The following is a 16,931-nucleotide window of genomic DNA, read 5'->3' as shown; positions in this document are numbered from 1 at the left end:
GTAACCGGCCGCAGGGTCGCACGTTTCTGAACATCTTTGTAGCGAAAGCAAGCAAGCATTTCCTTGTTGTATTTTTTCATATAAACCTCTCAAAAGAAAATCTGCAAGGCTTTAACAAGTCTGTGAAGGCTGATTCAGTGTTTTTAAACACTCTGGACATTTAAACCTTTCCTTCTCAGCATCCTGGAATGGACACGCAGGGAGTTGGGTAGTTCGTTTTCCCCCTGAGTTTCCAGGTGCGTCCCACTGTCTTGTGGCCTGGCTCAGGTGTGCAAACACAGAGTTTGACCGAGGCAGCGGCTGCCTGGTTCGTGGGAGTCTCTTGGTTTCGGGGGCATCATTTTGAGGGCACTTTAGAGCACTCAGTGGCTTTTCTGTCCAAAACAAAAGGTCCATGGGGACCTGTCCCCAAACTCACCCTTTCTATGAAATTTGGGGTGAGTTACTTCAGACTCTGTGAACTTGCAAATAGACCAAAACTGATAGCTCTATGGCAGAACTGGGGACTGTCACACAGATGGACAGATGAGTATTTACGACTGGCTGTTTGCATGTGGTTTCCTGTGTTGCAAGGAATAAATGATACAGAAATCAATGCACTTGCCAGTTGTTCTGTAGAAGGTAATAAAATAGAAAGGTACTACTGAGTACAGAATTACTACTGCATAGGCAGTGAAAGCTGTATAAAATGTATAAAAGGCTTTTGTTTGTTTTTATGGAATTTTTTAGCTTTTAGTTTTTTTAAATACTAAGTATCCTAAACATTAAATATTTACTGCCACAAGACTGTTGGAAACAATAAAAATAATGAGAATTGACCTTTACCAATATTTTTTCCCCTATGGTGCACCAATATAGTGTGACCAGTCCCCACCAGTTTGCTGGAAGCCCCTTAGGGTGTGCAGTTCTCTACCTGTGTAAGTGGCACTTGCTGTCAGTCTTCAGCATGGCCAAAATCCAAGTGAGAGATTTGAAGTCTAATCCCACAAACCCTTCCTTGCATGAGGCATCCCATTTGCTTTGGGTAAACAAACCAATGTAAAACTTGCTTATAGGAACCTGTGCCAGCATGCGGAGTGAGGGGTTTTTTAGTGCAAGTAATATTTGCTGTCATTGAACAACCTGCCCTTGTTTCAAATGGGAGTAGTTCTGGGTCCCTGACCCAGGGGTAGGAGGGTTCAGGTCCAGCTAATCCTGGCTGCCTGAAGTTTATTTTTAGTTCAGAATTAGCTGAGGTTCAATGTGAGCAGCGTGAGGGAGCCTAGGCCAGTTCACAGTGCCTCTTTCAGGGAACGACTTCAGATGATATGGGAAAGAAACAAGTGGTAAGTTTGTGGATCCTTGCATTTTACCAGTCTTAAGCCCTTTTTATTTCTGGTATCTGAGTTTTCTGGGCATGGGAAATACTTTTTTGTGTTATGTTTTTTCAATATAATTGTGTAATACAAAATCTGAAAGTTAACTCCTTTTTCTATATAAGAGACAGGTACGAGCTCAGTTTCAGATTATTATCTGGAGATCCTTTTAGATTTTAGGTGTTTGACCTGCTGGTAAATATGTTCAAAATTATATGGAAAAATTACATTTTATAATATTTAAAAGTATTTTCATAAGTGAGCTTATTTCCTTTTATTGTTTTTATTATTGTTCTGAATTTACCTCATTAATAGAAAATACTCAGCTCACATTGTATACTGTACAATTACTGAAGGCATAATTTATTACAATAGCTTATATTTATTTAAATAAAATGACTAATGAGCTTTCTAGTGAAGGTGGTACCTTACATGAAAAGTAGAAATTATTGAAGCTGAAATGCAAGTTGTGTCTCACACACAGAGGTTAGCTGTATGTTCCTACTGCAGCGCCCATCAGAACTCTGATAAAGGCATATTAGTCCAGCATCTTTTACATCCTGCTTTTATGTAACATCTCCATTAGGAATGTTTGGCCATTTAGGAGGCATACAGAGCAAAACATACCTTGGATATTCTGATCTGAAGCTGTTTCCTGAGAGGTGGTTTCATGCTGGCAGAAGCTGACTTTTGTCTCTTCTCTTTCAGTGCCCGCCTCGTGCCCTTCCTCCAGTGCCAAGGTAAAATTATTGCATTCTGTGGAACTGATCATGATGCTGTACTGCAGATTTTGAAAGTAGTAACATTAAAATAAATAAGTTTCATAAACATCTGAGCAGTAAAATTGCTTCTCTTGCTAATTTCTTGTCCCAAAATGCTTTACAAGGAATGCAAAGCATTTTAAAGTTTTATAGAAGCCAAGAAATTTTACCATATTACCTCAATTTTAATACTCATGAGAGATAAATACTTTAAAAACTTTTGGGCAAATATTCCAGTCTTAATGTCTAATATAACTTAATTTTTGTTCATTTTAATCTATTCTTCCTCTCTCTTTCTTTTATTATGCGTTCTTTAGTTTATTTGAATCACAAATACTTAAAACCAGGAATTTCTGGAATTAGACTAGATATTTTTAAATAGGAAGTTAGGTATTTATTAGTTTGATGTAGTATAGGAGAAAAATTGGGCTTTTTCTCAGTGTGAAAAGAAAAGCAATTATATAGTTTTTATGACATGGTACTTCAGAATTCCTTCAAAGTGCCTGCAAGTAAATGTGATGTTTATGATTGTCAGCAGATAGTGCCTTTTTAGTGATGTATAGGCTCATATGTTTCATAACTTCTATTAGTTTGTTATATACCAGGCAGTAAGACAAGTTTTAATTAGCCAGGTGATTAAAGCTTTTAATCTGATCCACAGCTAGCCAATCAAGGAACTGTGCATAGTCACCAACAAAGTGTTGAATCTTGCTGATTGCTTCCTACCCTTAACCCTGTTATACACAACTGCTCATAAAGAGGAGGGGGGAATAAGGAAATTAACCACAAAAGCAGCAGAGTGAATTTCACGGTTGTGAATTGTAATTGATTCAGAACTAACTTTCTTTTCATCTTTTTACACTGCTTGTCAACAACTTTTCTTCTTCAATATGAAGTGGAAGCCAAGGTGAGTTATTAAAGAGAACTACAAACCTTGGTAGTTCCTTTTGGTGCCACTCATTCTCTCTTTAAAGATAGAGCCTTATACTTCTCCTAAATGCAGGCTGATTATTTAACCTGGTTACCTGTGCATTGTTAGAACTCTTGTTTTTCTCTGCTCTCTTTACTGTTAGCTATTTCCATCAAGGTAACTGAAATGTTGCCACTGTGCTTTAAACAGTAAGTTTATTTTTCAGAGCATTATTCAGAGTATTTCAGTTTATTGCTTAACACACGTGCATGTATGTATTGAGCCTTTGCTGCACATAAGACTTCTTACCCTGATTTCTTACTCTGTTTTCCTCTGTACTCCTTCTCCTTGTGTGAACTGGTCATCTTACCTGTAAAAACAAAGGATGTCATAATTTGTAAAAAAAAAATGTATTTCTTAACTTGCAATAGGATGGCTGTTAAAAAAGGAAATGGAGATTTCTCCTTGCTGTGCACCCATACTTCTGTTTTATGTTATGCAGATGAAATTCCACTCAGTCGTCCTAAAAAAAGGAAACCCAAAGGAAAGACTCCATTAGGTACGGTCTGGCCAAGACTAAAAACTGTTCTTTTATTCCTTCCATTTTTTCCTTTCTAACTTCTTTGCATAATTCATTAAATAGATATTTCTACCTGTAAGCTGCTTATGTTGAATGTGTTAAGCACTTGACTTTTTGAATGAACTAAGATAAAACTCATTTAGCAGTCTGGTTCTATTTCAGTCTTTGGCCAAATAAAGTCACAAGTTAATCACTCCATTATTATTGAAGAGTTGACTGTAAAATATTATTATTTGCTGGTTACTTTTGCACAATAAATGTTTATAAAAGTTGGGTAAACTTGACTTTGAAGTGGAAACAAAGATTCAGTTGTTACCATAAAAATTGCAGTCCTTGAAGGCACTATTAAAAAACAGGTGCAGTGTTAAAATGGAGAAGTAATTTTGTCTTTCTGCATCTGATCGTGCAAGTTGATGCTACTGCACTATAATATGAATTCATTTTAACCTTTCACGGAAATATAATTCCTCCGAAGTATAATAATTAATTGCTTTAATAATAGAGATAAGAGTAAATATCCTTCAGTGGATTTTTTTCTGCTCTTTTTTTATTCTTGTGCTGTATGTTTAGCATTTAAATTTTCCTTTGATGTGATGCCATTTTGCCTTAGCACATATCTGTGTATCACCGTGCAATAAGCTATTATTTTTTTCTTGACTCCTGCATTATAATTTTTGCACATAGAAAAGAGAAATATAGAGGTGTAGTTCTTTGCAGTGATGGATTCTTTTCAAGCAGTCCTCTGCTGTATGCCCAAATGGGAATGTGCTTCTTGGATACTTAAATTCCCTCCTGAGCATGTTACTGTTACTGTGAAATACCTTTGTATATTTCTACTTCTCATAATTGATTGTCAGCTCTTACATTTCCTATAGCCAATGCATTTTCATCTCAGTTGTTGCTCAGCTGAGCAACACTGTGGTAAATGGCAGCTTTCTTTTGCCTGTTTCTCAGTGGCTCTGAATTCAGGCTGCTGGGTCTTTTCCTGTGGTTTTTAGATGGCATTGTGCAAGCAGCAGTTCGTCGGCAGTCTGAAAGCAGTGAGCCCCTGACCCCTGAACCTCCTGATGCCCCTCCTCAGAGGAAGCGCAAGAAGAAGAAAGTACCTGCTGGTACGTGAGATAGTGGTAGATTGGAAAGAGAAGTGAATAAAACTTGGGAACACAGAAATATTATTGGACAATGTGTATTTAGTTTTAAAACATTTCATGTGCTTCTTTACCTAAAATAGCTGAAAGTAATCTCTGGGTGAGTGGTAGCTTAGAGTTTCACTTTCTGGTTTCAGATTTCATAGGGTACAAACCTCCATGAAGATAATGGATATACAGTTTTGGAAATTATGTCATACTTTACATCATTCAAAGCTCAGATCATGATTTTTTTGCCACTCTTTTTATATAATAACTATTTATGTATTTAGGTGAATGTATTTCCATATTTATGAAAGCTCTGAAACTTTCATGTTGGGTTGGTTTTTTTTTTAATCTTCAGATTCTGAGACCTCTTTTACCCAGCAGAATGTGGCATCCCTATTCCAGAATGGAAATGGCATGGATGTCCCTGAAGCTGAAGAAACGGTGATCCGCAAACAGAGAAAAAGAACAAAGTGAGACAAAACTAGTACAGTTCATAATCTGGATTAACTGTAACAGTGAATGTGGCTGAGGAGTATTTTACATTGTCATTTGGCAAAAATGTAAAATCTTGAAGCCCCCAATACCATTCAGCCTGTGTACAGTTCTTTCCAGGGTTAAGATCTAACTTTTTTCACTTCTTTGTTCTATGCATACCTGGATGCATCACAGCTCTAAATACATGTTCATGAGCCTAATAATTCTGTCACAGACTTGAAGAAATTAGAATTTGCAACTGCTTTCTATCATTCTTACTATCTTAATTATACGAAAGTTAGGGTTTTTTTCCAATTATTCTGGTATGTTCTAATCGTTAATCTCTTGATATGGAATTAGTCTTATGGTTTTAGTCAACTACCTGCATGGGAACTTTAGTCCTTAAAATTATAAACAGGGTAATATTATACAGGTCGTAGTCTGATGGCTTCTTATCAGTCAGGTTAGACATGTTAAATGTTTATAGGAGCCTTTGGATTTTACACAGTACCTCCTCTTCTTTCTCTGTCCCATTGTGTGTTCTGTGCCAACAGGAAACCTCGGCCAGCCGAAGTGAGCTCCAATGAGCTGGAAGTGGAGGAGGAAGACATCATTGAAGATGAGCACAGAAAGAGCCCAGATCAGCAGCCTGTGTTTGCTGCTCCCACTGGAATTAGTCAGCCTGTTAGCAAAGTGTTTGTTGAAAAAAATCGTGAGTTCATATCGTGATTTAAGTAATTTAAGAACGTTCTTGCAATTAGAAGAAGTATTATTGTATCTAAAATCTAAATACTGTAGTATTGGGAAAAATTTTTTTTAAAGTTTTCCAAAACAAAAATTATTTGGAAATAAATACACATGACGATTTTTCAACAGTGAATGGTGGTGTTGCTGTGCTGGTATATTTGGTTTGATTTTTTAATTCCATGGTGGAGGTGAAAACAGTTTCAAAGTACCTAGCTGAGCTTTTTTGACTTAATATTGTCACAGTGCCTTGAGAAGAAACTATTACTTACAAAAAGTCTTTCAGATGGAAGTTTTTTGCAGGACGTTTGTGGTTTTCTGTTGTTTTGTTTAGGGTTTTTTTGTCCCAGGGAGCACTGAGTAATTTCCCGAAGTGCTTTGCACATTGTTAACTCCATAACCTGACCCACCAGGATGCATCATTCTGACCAGAGGCATCCTGTATCAGTGTAAGCTGACAAAGGGCAGGAAGGGGAGAAGAAATTTCTGATGCTTACAGCTTTTTGACACTAGTAGAAATGATGGTGAAAGGAAACAGAGCTCTCTAAAACTGATCTCCTTATCCTTTCAGGGCGTTTTCATGCAGCTGACCGCGCAGAATTGATTAAAACCACTGAAAATATCAATGTGCTTTTGGACGTGAAGGCTTCGTGGACTACTAGAGATGTTGCCCTCTCAGTGCACCGAAGTTTCAGGTGAAAGATAAATGTTCTGATATAAATAAACATAAATCGAGGGTTTGGTTTGAGTTTTTGGGGTTTTTTCCCTCCCTGAAAATAAGTGTCTTTCCTTTATAGTTGTGATGTATTTTTATTTCTTTTGGATATTCCTAATAAATGGTGGTTCTGGATTCAACAGCTATAAAGTTTATCAGTCCTCTAGCTTTTGGTATTTGTTGTCAAGATTATGAATTTCTAGTGTAGACATCATATGTGAAATACAGCTTATAAAAAGAATAACTAAGAAAACCATATTGCAAAGATTCAGACAAAATCTCAATAGCAAGAGATTGAGCTGATAACCAAAATATTAGTCACCTATAGAAGTGTGTTAGAAAGTAGGACTGACCCATCATGTGCATTACCAGAATAAAAATACCTGAATTCAGACAGTTCTCAAAGAAAAATCCTGGTTGGTGGTTAAGAGGGAGGAGTGAAATTGCACTGGGGGAATAAGCTTGCACATAAATAGCAAAACCATTACTTTTTTTATATGCAGTTGTTTTGTAATAGAGAATGGGAAGATAACAGCCATCTTCTGTGGTGTATTTTAGCTGGAAGCCTGTGCTTGAGCCTGTGCTCAAGCTTTTCCTTAGCAATGAGGATATTGGAAAGATTGCCTTGGGGACAAGTTAGAATGTTGTGTAAGTGTTAGGGGCAGTGTTCTTGGGAAACTACAGTCAGCTACAAGTGAAAGTATTTGATGCCTGTCGCTGTAATGAAGGGAAGACAAAACATCATTGTTTTCTTTAAGTGCTCAGGTTCTGGTACATCTGGTGTGACAGGAGGAAACAAAACTCTTGCTTAGAATTTTTTAAACTAGATCAGAAAAAGCTCTCAGAAACAATCTCTGAAAGGCCTTGAAAAGCAGGGTTGAATAGATGTATTCATAGACCTTTTCTATCTATAGCTAATTCAAGATGTTAAAACTGGTCTTTCCTCCATTCAGGGTCTTGGGCCTCTTCACCCATGGCTTCCTTGCTGGTTATGCTGTATGGAACATCGTGGTTATCTACATTTTGGCAGGAAATGAGCTTTCCATGGTTTCTAACCTGCTCGAACAGTATAAGACAATAGCATACCCAGCTCAAAGTTTGTTCTATTTTTTGCTGTCTATAAGTACAGTCTCAGCCTTTGACAGGTAAAGCATATTTGTATTTAAAAGGTGTATATATATAATTTGTGTATGTGATATTCTTTTCTCCTTTGGCACATGTTGATTTGCTGTTGATGATTTAATTGATATACTCAAAGAATGATTTTTCATATGGCTGACTAAACACAGAAGGGTGTACTTGTGCATCCAGACATTTGTACTCATTTCTGTCTGGTGCTTGCACCCTGCTTCAATGTACTGCTGCAGTTTGTGGGATCAGGAAGTGAAGCAAATGTAAGAGCTGACCTGTTTTTTTTTGGAGTGGGACTGTGAAGAGGGGTAGAGAGCAATAAAGGTTTCTATCAGGTTCACTTTCATATGAATCCATTGCCTAGTCAGGTTTGAAACGTAGCTGAGTGAACAGTTTTCCTGGCTTAGCTGGGGCTTCTGCATAACAGATTAAGAGTGGGAATGAAAAGAAAGACGCTCAAAAAAGATCATTCACTAGACTAGCTTAATGGATATTACAAATGTTTCTTTTAGTTACAGATAGGATAAGCCATTGGGGCAGTTGGTGCTATGAAAAAATTGTGACTTCTTTCCCTCCAAGGATGGCAGGGAGGAGTCCCAAGTTACTCACATTTGCTCCTGTAAGCAGTGTAAGCACTTACATTAGCATGGACACTGAACTGAATGGCAAAGATTAGAGGGGACAGATGTCCCCAGGTTCTCCCTGTTTCAGAAAGGTCTGCAGTGTGAAACCTTATGGAACATCCTCCTTCGTTTTGGAATTGGCATAACGAGGACCACTGCCATGTGTGTGGGATATAGTTGTAAATTAAGGCACTGTTACAAAGGCAGAAAAAATACCTTGCAAAAAGTAAAAGAACAATAGAATACTGTTAGAGGAACAATAACATTGTCATACTGGGCTGTGTTAATGACTCTTGATTTTGTTACCAGGATTGATCTGGCAAAAGTATCCATTGCACTGAGGGGCTTTCTTACCCTAGACCCAGCAGCACTAGCTTCTTTCTGTAAGTATTTTGAAATGGATTGGAAGCTGTCCAGAAAATATGGTAAATGGAAAACTCCTCCATACTCTTTTTACTGAAATATTCCTCCCAGCTTATTTTCTGCTTTAGAAAAAATGACTTGCTCAGTAGTTGATAATAGGAATGGCCATAATCACTTTGTTCCATAATTTTTAAAGCATTTTCAATAGTAGCATTAGTGGGGCTGTTAGTGAGAGAGTTCTTTTCCATGTCTCTGAATATTGAACACAAATCTAACAAAAAAACAGAATCACAAGATGCAAGGAGCTTTGATGTAGCTCATGGATTGCAAAAGTGCAGAAACCAGATTTTGATAGGTCAGGAGAATGTTAAAGAAAAGAGAATGAATTAAAGCAGACTATGATTGGAGGCAGTGGAGTGAAAGGAAAGAAAATGTAGTGATTAGTGCCATGTCATGATGAGACAGCATTTTGGTATTATATCTGACACTACTAATTCCATTTCTTCCAGTGTATTTTGCTGCTCTTATCTTATCCTTAAGCCAGCAGATGACATGTGACAGAATCAACCTCTACACACCACCTTCGGAAAATGGCAGTATCTGGTAGGAAACGAGAAATCATTTCTGTAAATTACAGCACAGCTCACTTAGGGACCTTTGTGAAACTGGCAGATTGAAGAGATTGTACAAGATATGTAAGAAAGTATTGATGAAGGATTTTATTTCTGAGCCTGCCTTTGAGCTTGTCCTGAATATTTGCTATTTTCATTAAAAAATAAGAATTCAAGGATGAGTTTGGTCATGTTGTTTGCAAATCCATTATACCTCAAACAAGAGTTGGAATGATGCTGGAAATGTCATCTGGCAGGAACCTTAAGAATCTCTTTTGCTTGAGAGTGGGACCCTGCTGAGGTAAGTAACCATTTTGGGTTCAAGGGCAGGGTATTCTGTAGACAGACAACACTGTCTTTGAAGGAGTCTGCCACAGGATGCATGGGCTTAGCAGACACAGCTAGCATTTAAATAGAAACCATAGTTTCATTTTAGGTGATCCCATCCAAAACAGTTAGTTTCTGAAGTATCTATTAATGGACTCAAATTCTGGTAGCATGAATTTTTAAAGTAAACCAGGAGAAGTAGAACAAAAGCATTTATGTGAAAATTTGCTGGTTTGGGCAGTTAGTTTTTTGTGGGGGTGGAGGTTTAGGGTTTCTGTGATCTTTGGTAATTGTTCTCTTTACCAGGCCTTTGCAATGCAAGACCATCATGGATGGTACAAGTGGCTCTCTTTTCACATCTGGCTTAGAAAACTTGTTTTGATGTTACTCTGTTGCAATTCTTACTGTAACTTCTGTGCACCAATGATGTCTGATGGTTTGATGTGTCTTTCCCAGGACTGCAGGTACAGAGGCAGAAATTGTTCACTCGTGGGTTGTGGTGAATCTTGTAGTGTCTGTTCTAGTTGGGACAAGTTGGATCTTCTTAAGTTCCCGGCCAGAGCTGGACCATAGTGAAGGTAGGAAACATTAATAGGCAAAATGTTGTTTATTCAAGTTGTTGGGGTTTTTTATCTGCTGTGCTCTGCATTTGGTGTTCAAAAGTAGTCCTGAGAAATTTTGTGACTAAGGAAGAACAAGTATTTCCTAGCAACCTTGCACAGCAAATGCTTTTTAGGATGCTGGTGTCTGTGTTTGGTATTATAAACATTAATTTAAAAATAAAAGCTTTATTTGTCCTGTCTGAAGCAATTGTGAATTTTGAAACATTACAGAACTCTCTTCAATGAAGAGAAAAATAATTTAAAATACTTTAACAGTATTTTAAATATTTATTCTGTGTGTATCTTAGAAAATTCTGTAATGTTATTCATGTTCCTTCTGCAAGTGCTAAATGGGTTACAAGTTCAGTATTATTTTCAATAGGACATTGCAGTAGTTTTGGGAACTCCCTAGCTTAGAAAAGTCAGATTTGTGTTTGCAGAACAGGACTTCAGATGAGGACGGCTTGTGCTGGTCCAGGCTGTAGGAGGGGGAAGCAAGTTCTTCTCACTGAAGAAACCTGGCTAGAAACTGGGCCTTCTTCCTTTTGTGTTCCACCTGGGATCCAAAAGGTGTGTCCTAACTCAGCATTCCTGTCAAGTGCGTGCAGCCTGTCACTTGAAGGTATGCTGTACATAAAAATCCTAAGTTTCAACTTAAAAGTCAAAACGTATCCTAAGAACACCGTGACTTGAAGCACAGATTTGTGTTTGGGAGGCTGAGGATTCAACATGCCTCTTCAAATTACTTTTGAATTTTAATGTACAGGTGTCTGTATTTCAGCTGGCTCCAGTCACTGTGTTTATGTCTAATAAATCATGTAATGAGTTAAAAATCCCCAAACAACTAAGTTGCAACCTTTACAGTCCTCAATGGTAAAATTTATAATAGATGCTTAAATCATATTTAAAACCCATAAGTAATAAGGACGTACACAAGGAATCCAGTGGCAGACTTTAACTCAGGTTTTGATTAAATTTTTTGGTTCTTACATGTGCCTACTAAGAATGGAAAACCACTTCAGAAATTTCTAGAGAGAAATTCATTAGTACTTATTCCTAATAGTAGAGAAAGTTTAGTCTGCTAAGGATGGGATATGCTAACTTAACCCTGTGAGACACAGAGCAAAGACTTCTAAAAATGAACAAGTCTCTATACAGAACTCTTCCTTCCTGAGTCTGACACTCTCAAAACTTTAACAATCCCTCAGTCTGATTCAGGGTTGTGTTTCAGTGTCCATGTTGAATGCACAATGGTACTGCACATGATCAACTGCTAACACTGTCACCAATCCTGTCAGTTTTGGGGAGCACCAATTGTTTTCTAAAAATAGGTGGCCCTTGCCATCACTGAGTTGTTGATATGATTGGGATGAAAAGCAGGAGGCTTGGGTGAATGCCAGGGTTCTTTTCAGGAATAATGGAGTTGTATTCAGGTGAAAGTTTTCAAAGAAAACATAATTCTTTCCTTTCTCTTTTAGAATTGATGTTTCATTCTGAAATTGAGGAATTTCCTCACGGAGATGTCATACCTAGAGTCCAGCCATAAGTGTGGAACAAGAATCTGCATATATTGTAGCTGTGACTGATGGCTCAACATGTTGTATTATAGCTATGTATTATAATTTTCATAAAGAAAAAATGTATTTTTATATTGTATATATTTAATGTTGATCTTTTTATGTATGTTACAGTTTCCAAATGTGACTGAAAACTTTTATACTTTTGCTTTTTATTTTACAAAGTAGATTATCCCTGGTGCATAAAGTCAAGGTGATTTTGTAAATACTGCTACCTACATAGCCAAAGACACTAGAGGGATGCAGAAGATCAGGTGTTCAGTGCTTTTTTGACTGCTGTACAGTCTTCAACAACCCACTTTTGTTACTAATGCAAACAGCAGTTAGCTTATCTGATTTGGTTAAACATTTTCTAGAGATTAAAAAAAAATCTTACAACAAAAGTAGCCTAAGGAAAATTTATAACAAAACAGAGTTAGGAAACATAAACCTCACCAAGTTAGTAATCTTAAAATAATCTACATTTATTTGTCATAAAATATTTTTTGTAGAATAAAGGATTAAATTGACAGGGATTTTGCTTAGTAATCCATAAAAGAGGATTATTTAAATCCACTTTTTTGATCTTCATGTAGTTTTCTTGACAAAAATCTTGATGATAACAAGTTCTTACAGGCTGATGTAGATACACGATAAAGAAGTTTCATGTTGCAGCAGTTTGGTCAGTTAAATACATCTTCTCATCAAACAGGGTGTTTTTGTGTTGCCAACAGGATGTATCTGTGTCCTGTAATTTCTCAACAGTCAAGAAGTGTAACTGTTCCATTCACAAGAACAGTGTTCTGATTTCTCCTGATCTAGTATGGCAAGAGCAATCATTTTATTCACTGCTCTTTCTAAACAGACTTGGATTTCATAAATGTTAAAAATGTTCCTACCTATTTTGATGGAGATTGTTTTCTGCCAAATTGTTGTTTTTTGTTAGGATAGAATGAGAAATTTCTTCCTAAAATTACAAGAAAATGCTTATAAAATCAGCCCAAAAAGTCTGCAGCAACCCACCTTCTATGCAGTGACATAGTAGTAATCATGGCAGGCGATGGGTTTTGCCGATGAGATCCAACATTGCTTTTCCTTTATATTAAAGTGACAAAATGAAAGCATTGCAGATGTGAACAAAGACAGATATATTGCAGGAACAAACAATCTCCTTCGTAAACACAGATAAGGTCTAGTTTGAAAACCATTTATCAAGAAAATATCACCTAAAGCCCAAAATTTGTTTGTATGTGTTACTTAACATATATTGATTTTGCCTTGTTTGATTTAATACGTGTGTCTGTGGATGGTTGTAAAACAGGTGCACTTGTCAAAATTCACTGAAGAATTATTGAACTTTTTTAGTAGTGAAGTTAACAGTAGCCAGATAAGACTTGAAAGGAAATGTCAAAGAGCTTTCAATGTTTTCTGTGCTAACTCTGTGCTGTTACCTGAGTTGCTTCAAAACAAACATGGGAACGTGAATAACTAGGGCTGTTGCTGCCCTGTTCTCTTGTGTCCATTCACCGAATTTAAGTTATTAAAAAATTCAGTGTTCATGGCATCTTTTAAATGCTGTGGCAGTCTTGGCAGGGAGGAAAAAGACATCTACAAGAATTAAAAGATGTTCCACAGCTGTTGGCTGCATTTTGAGGCATTCAGTTTGCTATGGGAAGGAGCACTTAGCCTCTTCTGTAAACTGTTGTGGCTCTTGTGTCTGTATTTTTGTAAAACTAGAGCTAAATTACAGCTGGCACTGCACTGTACATTAAAATGGAGAGATTCAGGGTGCTGATCTCCTTCAGTTGTGCACCGGATATTCTTGCCATGATTTGGCTGTAGGAGGTGAGGGATGAGACAGCACTCCCGTGTAGTTTGCCACCACACTTTCTCATGATGTTGTGCGTTTGCTTGCAGAGTCACTTACCTCCTGAAGATGAGATTATTAATGGGATGGCTGCATGATTTTTCTTTTATCTTGGTATGGTCAGAAGTATAATTTTGCCCATAAAATACAGAGCTCAGCAGAAGTGTGCTAATGCATCACATCAGTACAGGAAAAACTTGGATAACAAGTTTGATCATCGCTTGATTTCTGACATTAACACTAGGAATTGGCCTTCCAACTATCCCATAGACAAAATTATGCCAGCTAAGAGCCAGATTCATTCTTATTGTGAAATATAGTTTTTTTTATGGTTGAGCAGGGATTGAATTAATGAACTTAATGTGATCAGTATTTCAAGCCAGGCTTGCCTTTCCCGTGTATATTTTTAGGAGGGTCTGAGTATATCCATATTTAAATTAATGAGTTTTGAGGTTGCCATATAAAAAGCACAATAAACAGTTTGATGGCTAATTATCTATTTTACAAAATACTTTAAATTCTATTAAGCCTCACAGTGGAATATGGGTTTAAGTGAGCTTTTTTTTAGTTTCTTGTAAAGTCTTAGAACAAGTTTACAAAGTAGATATTTAATTCTAGAACATGAAATATTTGTAGAAGCCTTAACTGAAATGCCTTTGTGCATTTCCATATCATTGTTTTTAATGCATTTGTGTTAATGAAAAAAAGTTTTCAAATATGTTGGTGCCAAGTTCTTGTTTCTACATATATGAAACATATATTAAACAATTGCTGTAAACTAGTTAGAAATGATGGTACTACTTTGTCTTGTTTCCAGTTGTTTAGTCTGTTTAAAATAAATCAGTCTGTCTGAGGATTTGGGATGGGAGGCTGAGGGGCTGTCTGGGGCTGCTCCAGACTTGGGTGGACAAAGCCCCACGCAGCCTGATCAGAGGCTGGACTCCAAAGCTAAAATGTTTTAATTACTTAAATTGTTCTAGTAATCTAGTAATATTTGGTTAATTTCGACTTGATTTAAACGTTACTTTCTCAAGGCAGTTTTCTCAAAATGAAGCCAAGGTGACGTTAATTTGCAGAGTGTCTTTCTAAAGTAGTTTTGGTATTGCTGAGGTAAACTTTAGGAGGGTTGTGATTAGGTGAGAATTACGCCCTTGTGTATTTCCAACAGAATGAATTTAAATGACTGAAGACTTTGGGAGATCAGAGAAAACCATCGGGTAAATACCTACAGCTAAGCCTAAGCATTACCTGTCTCTTCCTTTTTTCTTTAAAGCGGTGTGGACGGTGCTATTGCATTCCTCAGGGCGGCTGTGCTTGAAACTGCTGTGTAAGTCCCCAGATACTTGCAGAAATACCTGTTCTCCCTGGGTGTTCTTTTAGTACTGTGGCCCGGGGCTGCTCCCTCCCTTCACGGAGGGCAAGGAGGCCTCCCAACCTGAGACCCGCCGGTTGCTGCTTCTGAGGACAGGTGCTTTAGGGGATGTCATTTCCTGCCGTGTGTCGCCTTCCCGTCCCCGGTGCGTTTGTTTGCCCAGCAGCGTGTCCGCCGCGGTCACCTCGCTGCCCCTCAGTCCTGCCCCGGCCACTCCTCTCGCCCTCAGCCCTGCCCTGCCCATCCCGCTCCCCTCAGCCCTTCCTGCCCGCCCCCGCTCCCCCTCAGCCGTTTTCCCGCCCTGCCCTCGCGCTGCGCGGGCAGCGCTAACGGCCGCCAGGGGGCGGTGGCGGGGCCGCCATGTCGGACTCGGCCTGAGGGAAGCGGCCGCGCTGCTGTCGGTCAGTGATTTGGGGCAATGCGATCGGCTATTCAGATGGGCACAGGCAGGCCTCAAACAGTGATACAGAGATAAAAAACAAGATCTTCTCGTGGATAAACATCTATAGCCACTGCTAGATGTAATAGTTAATCGCCACAGTGAAAATAAACAGATTAATGTACTTTGGGGGTGGAGGGGAGACCCTCTCCACCCCTTCTCACCCCAACAAACCAATAAAACTCAAAACAACCCCCCCCAAAAAAAGAAAAAATCCCAAAACAAACCAAGCAACAACTACTTTTGAAAAATAAATAAAAAAAAATAAATAACTGTAAATTTGAAACTGTTAAAAAATCTCACAGTAAGAGTAAGAACAAAGTCCGGAACAGTAAAATTCTTCCATTTTAAATGCTTGTGATGCTGATATTCAAGCAGAGCGCCTTTGTAGGCTGTGGCTCACCAAACTGCCCAAAATGTATCATTTTACAAGTCCAGCGTAAGGAAAAAGAAAAGTTGCCAAAAAAATCCTGACTGGAAGTCAAAAGAGAAGCAATGTATAGAAATGTGCATTGCCATGCCACCAGCATCTGGGTCAAATATTAATAAATGTACTATTTAGGAAGGAAAACCAAATTACTTTGTCCTCAAAACTAGTTTGAGGAAATCTAGTAATGTAGTGAAGAAAAATCATGGAAAGTATGCTGAACCACCTTTTTCAACATCACATGCTGCAGGCTCCAAGGATTCAAAATCATGTGTTCTCCCATGATAAGGAAAACTTGAAGCAGAAAGTGCAGCAGGAAAAAGCGCATGACAGCCAGCCAAAGATACAATTCAACAAGTCTGTGATGGTTCCATCAGCTACTGTAGAAAAACAGCCACCTCAAACCAGGAAAGCATTTGAAGAAAACTCATCTGTAGCTGACTTGCCAGATTTCATTTGGGCAAAAGGAAATCTGCCAGTAAGAATATTTTTCTTTTGACTGCATGAAATGTGAGAATTAGAAAGATAATTGATATTGAATGTAGAATAATCAAACTTTGGAAATAAAATGTAGTAGATAAACTCAGCATTGGTACTCTTGACCTATGTGTCATGTGAATTTTGACAAACCAGAGGAAAATCTCTGCATCCTGCCAGCAATCCATTCTCCTCCATTGGAGATGGATTTCATGAGAGGACAACTGAATTCCATGAATCTGGGTATGTAGGTAAATCTAGTAATAACGGTATATTCTGTAATCATATCTAAAAAGAAAACCACCATATTGCAGATAACTTCATATGGGCTTTTGGGGCATTTTCCAGAAGTTTCTGGGATACACTTTCAGATAAGAAACAAACATATATGTAACTAATTTACAGAGTAGTATTGTATTGTGTTTTTATATTTCTGTAACAGTTCTGTAATGGTTTGCCCC

At 37.9% G+C, this 16,931-nt stretch overlaps 1 protein-coding gene and 1 long non-coding RNA gene across 2 annotated transcripts; one reads left to right on the top strand and one right to left on the bottom strand.

Moving 5' to 3' along the window:
* The first annotated feature begins 2,017 nt into the window (after positions 1 to 2,017).
* TMEM237 (transmembrane protein 237) lies at positions 2,018 to 14,473 on the top strand. The gene is made up of 11 exons (XM_053982615.1): positions 2,018 to 2,095; positions 3,529 to 3,585; positions 4,605 to 4,718; positions 5,098 to 5,212; positions 5,771 to 5,928; positions 6,532 to 6,655; positions 7,629 to 7,820; positions 8,739 to 8,812; positions 9,302 to 9,395; positions 10,187 to 10,308; positions 11,811 to 14,473. Exons 1-11 carry the CDS (start codon positions 2,026 to 2,028, stop codon positions 11,876 to 11,878), a joined length of 1,188 nt encoding a protein of 395 aa, XP_053838590.1. The 5' UTR covers positions 2,018 to 2,025; the 3' UTR covers positions 11,879 to 14,473.
* On the bottom strand, positions 2,018 to 15,330 carry LOC128810072 (uncharacterized). The gene is made up of 3 exons (XR_008437928.1): positions 15,004 to 15,330; positions 3,336 to 3,396; positions 2,018 to 2,136 (listed from the first exon to the last, which is right to left on the bottom strand). It is a non-coding gene; the product is annotated as an uncharacterized LOC128810072 (long non-coding RNA).
* Positions 15,331 to 16,931: the final 1,601 nt, after the last annotated feature.

The sequence above is a fragment of the Vidua macroura genome, chromosome 7 (assembly GCF_024509145.1).
Source record: "Vidua macroura isolate BioBank_ID:100142 chromosome 7, ASM2450914v1, whole genome shotgun sequence".
In the NCBI taxonomy this organism is placed as follows: Eukaryota; Metazoa; Chordata; class Aves; order Passeriformes; family Viduidae; genus Vidua; species Vidua macroura.
This window is presented reverse-complemented; position numbering and strand designations above follow the sequence as displayed.

Coding starts and splice junctions, on each gene's coding strand:
- TMEM237 (XM_053982615.1), top strand. CDS start 2,026: ATGCTGGCAGAAGCTGACTTTTGTCTCTTCTCTTTCAGTGCCCGCCTC. Junction 6,656..7,628: donor TCAGTGCACCGAAGTTTCAG/GTGAAAGATAAA, acceptor TCCTCCATTCAG/GGTCTTGGGCCTCTTCACCC. Junction 7,821..8,738: donor ACAGTCTCAGCCTTTGACAG/GTAAAGCATATT, acceptor TTTTGTTACCAG/GATTGATCTGGCAAAAGTAT.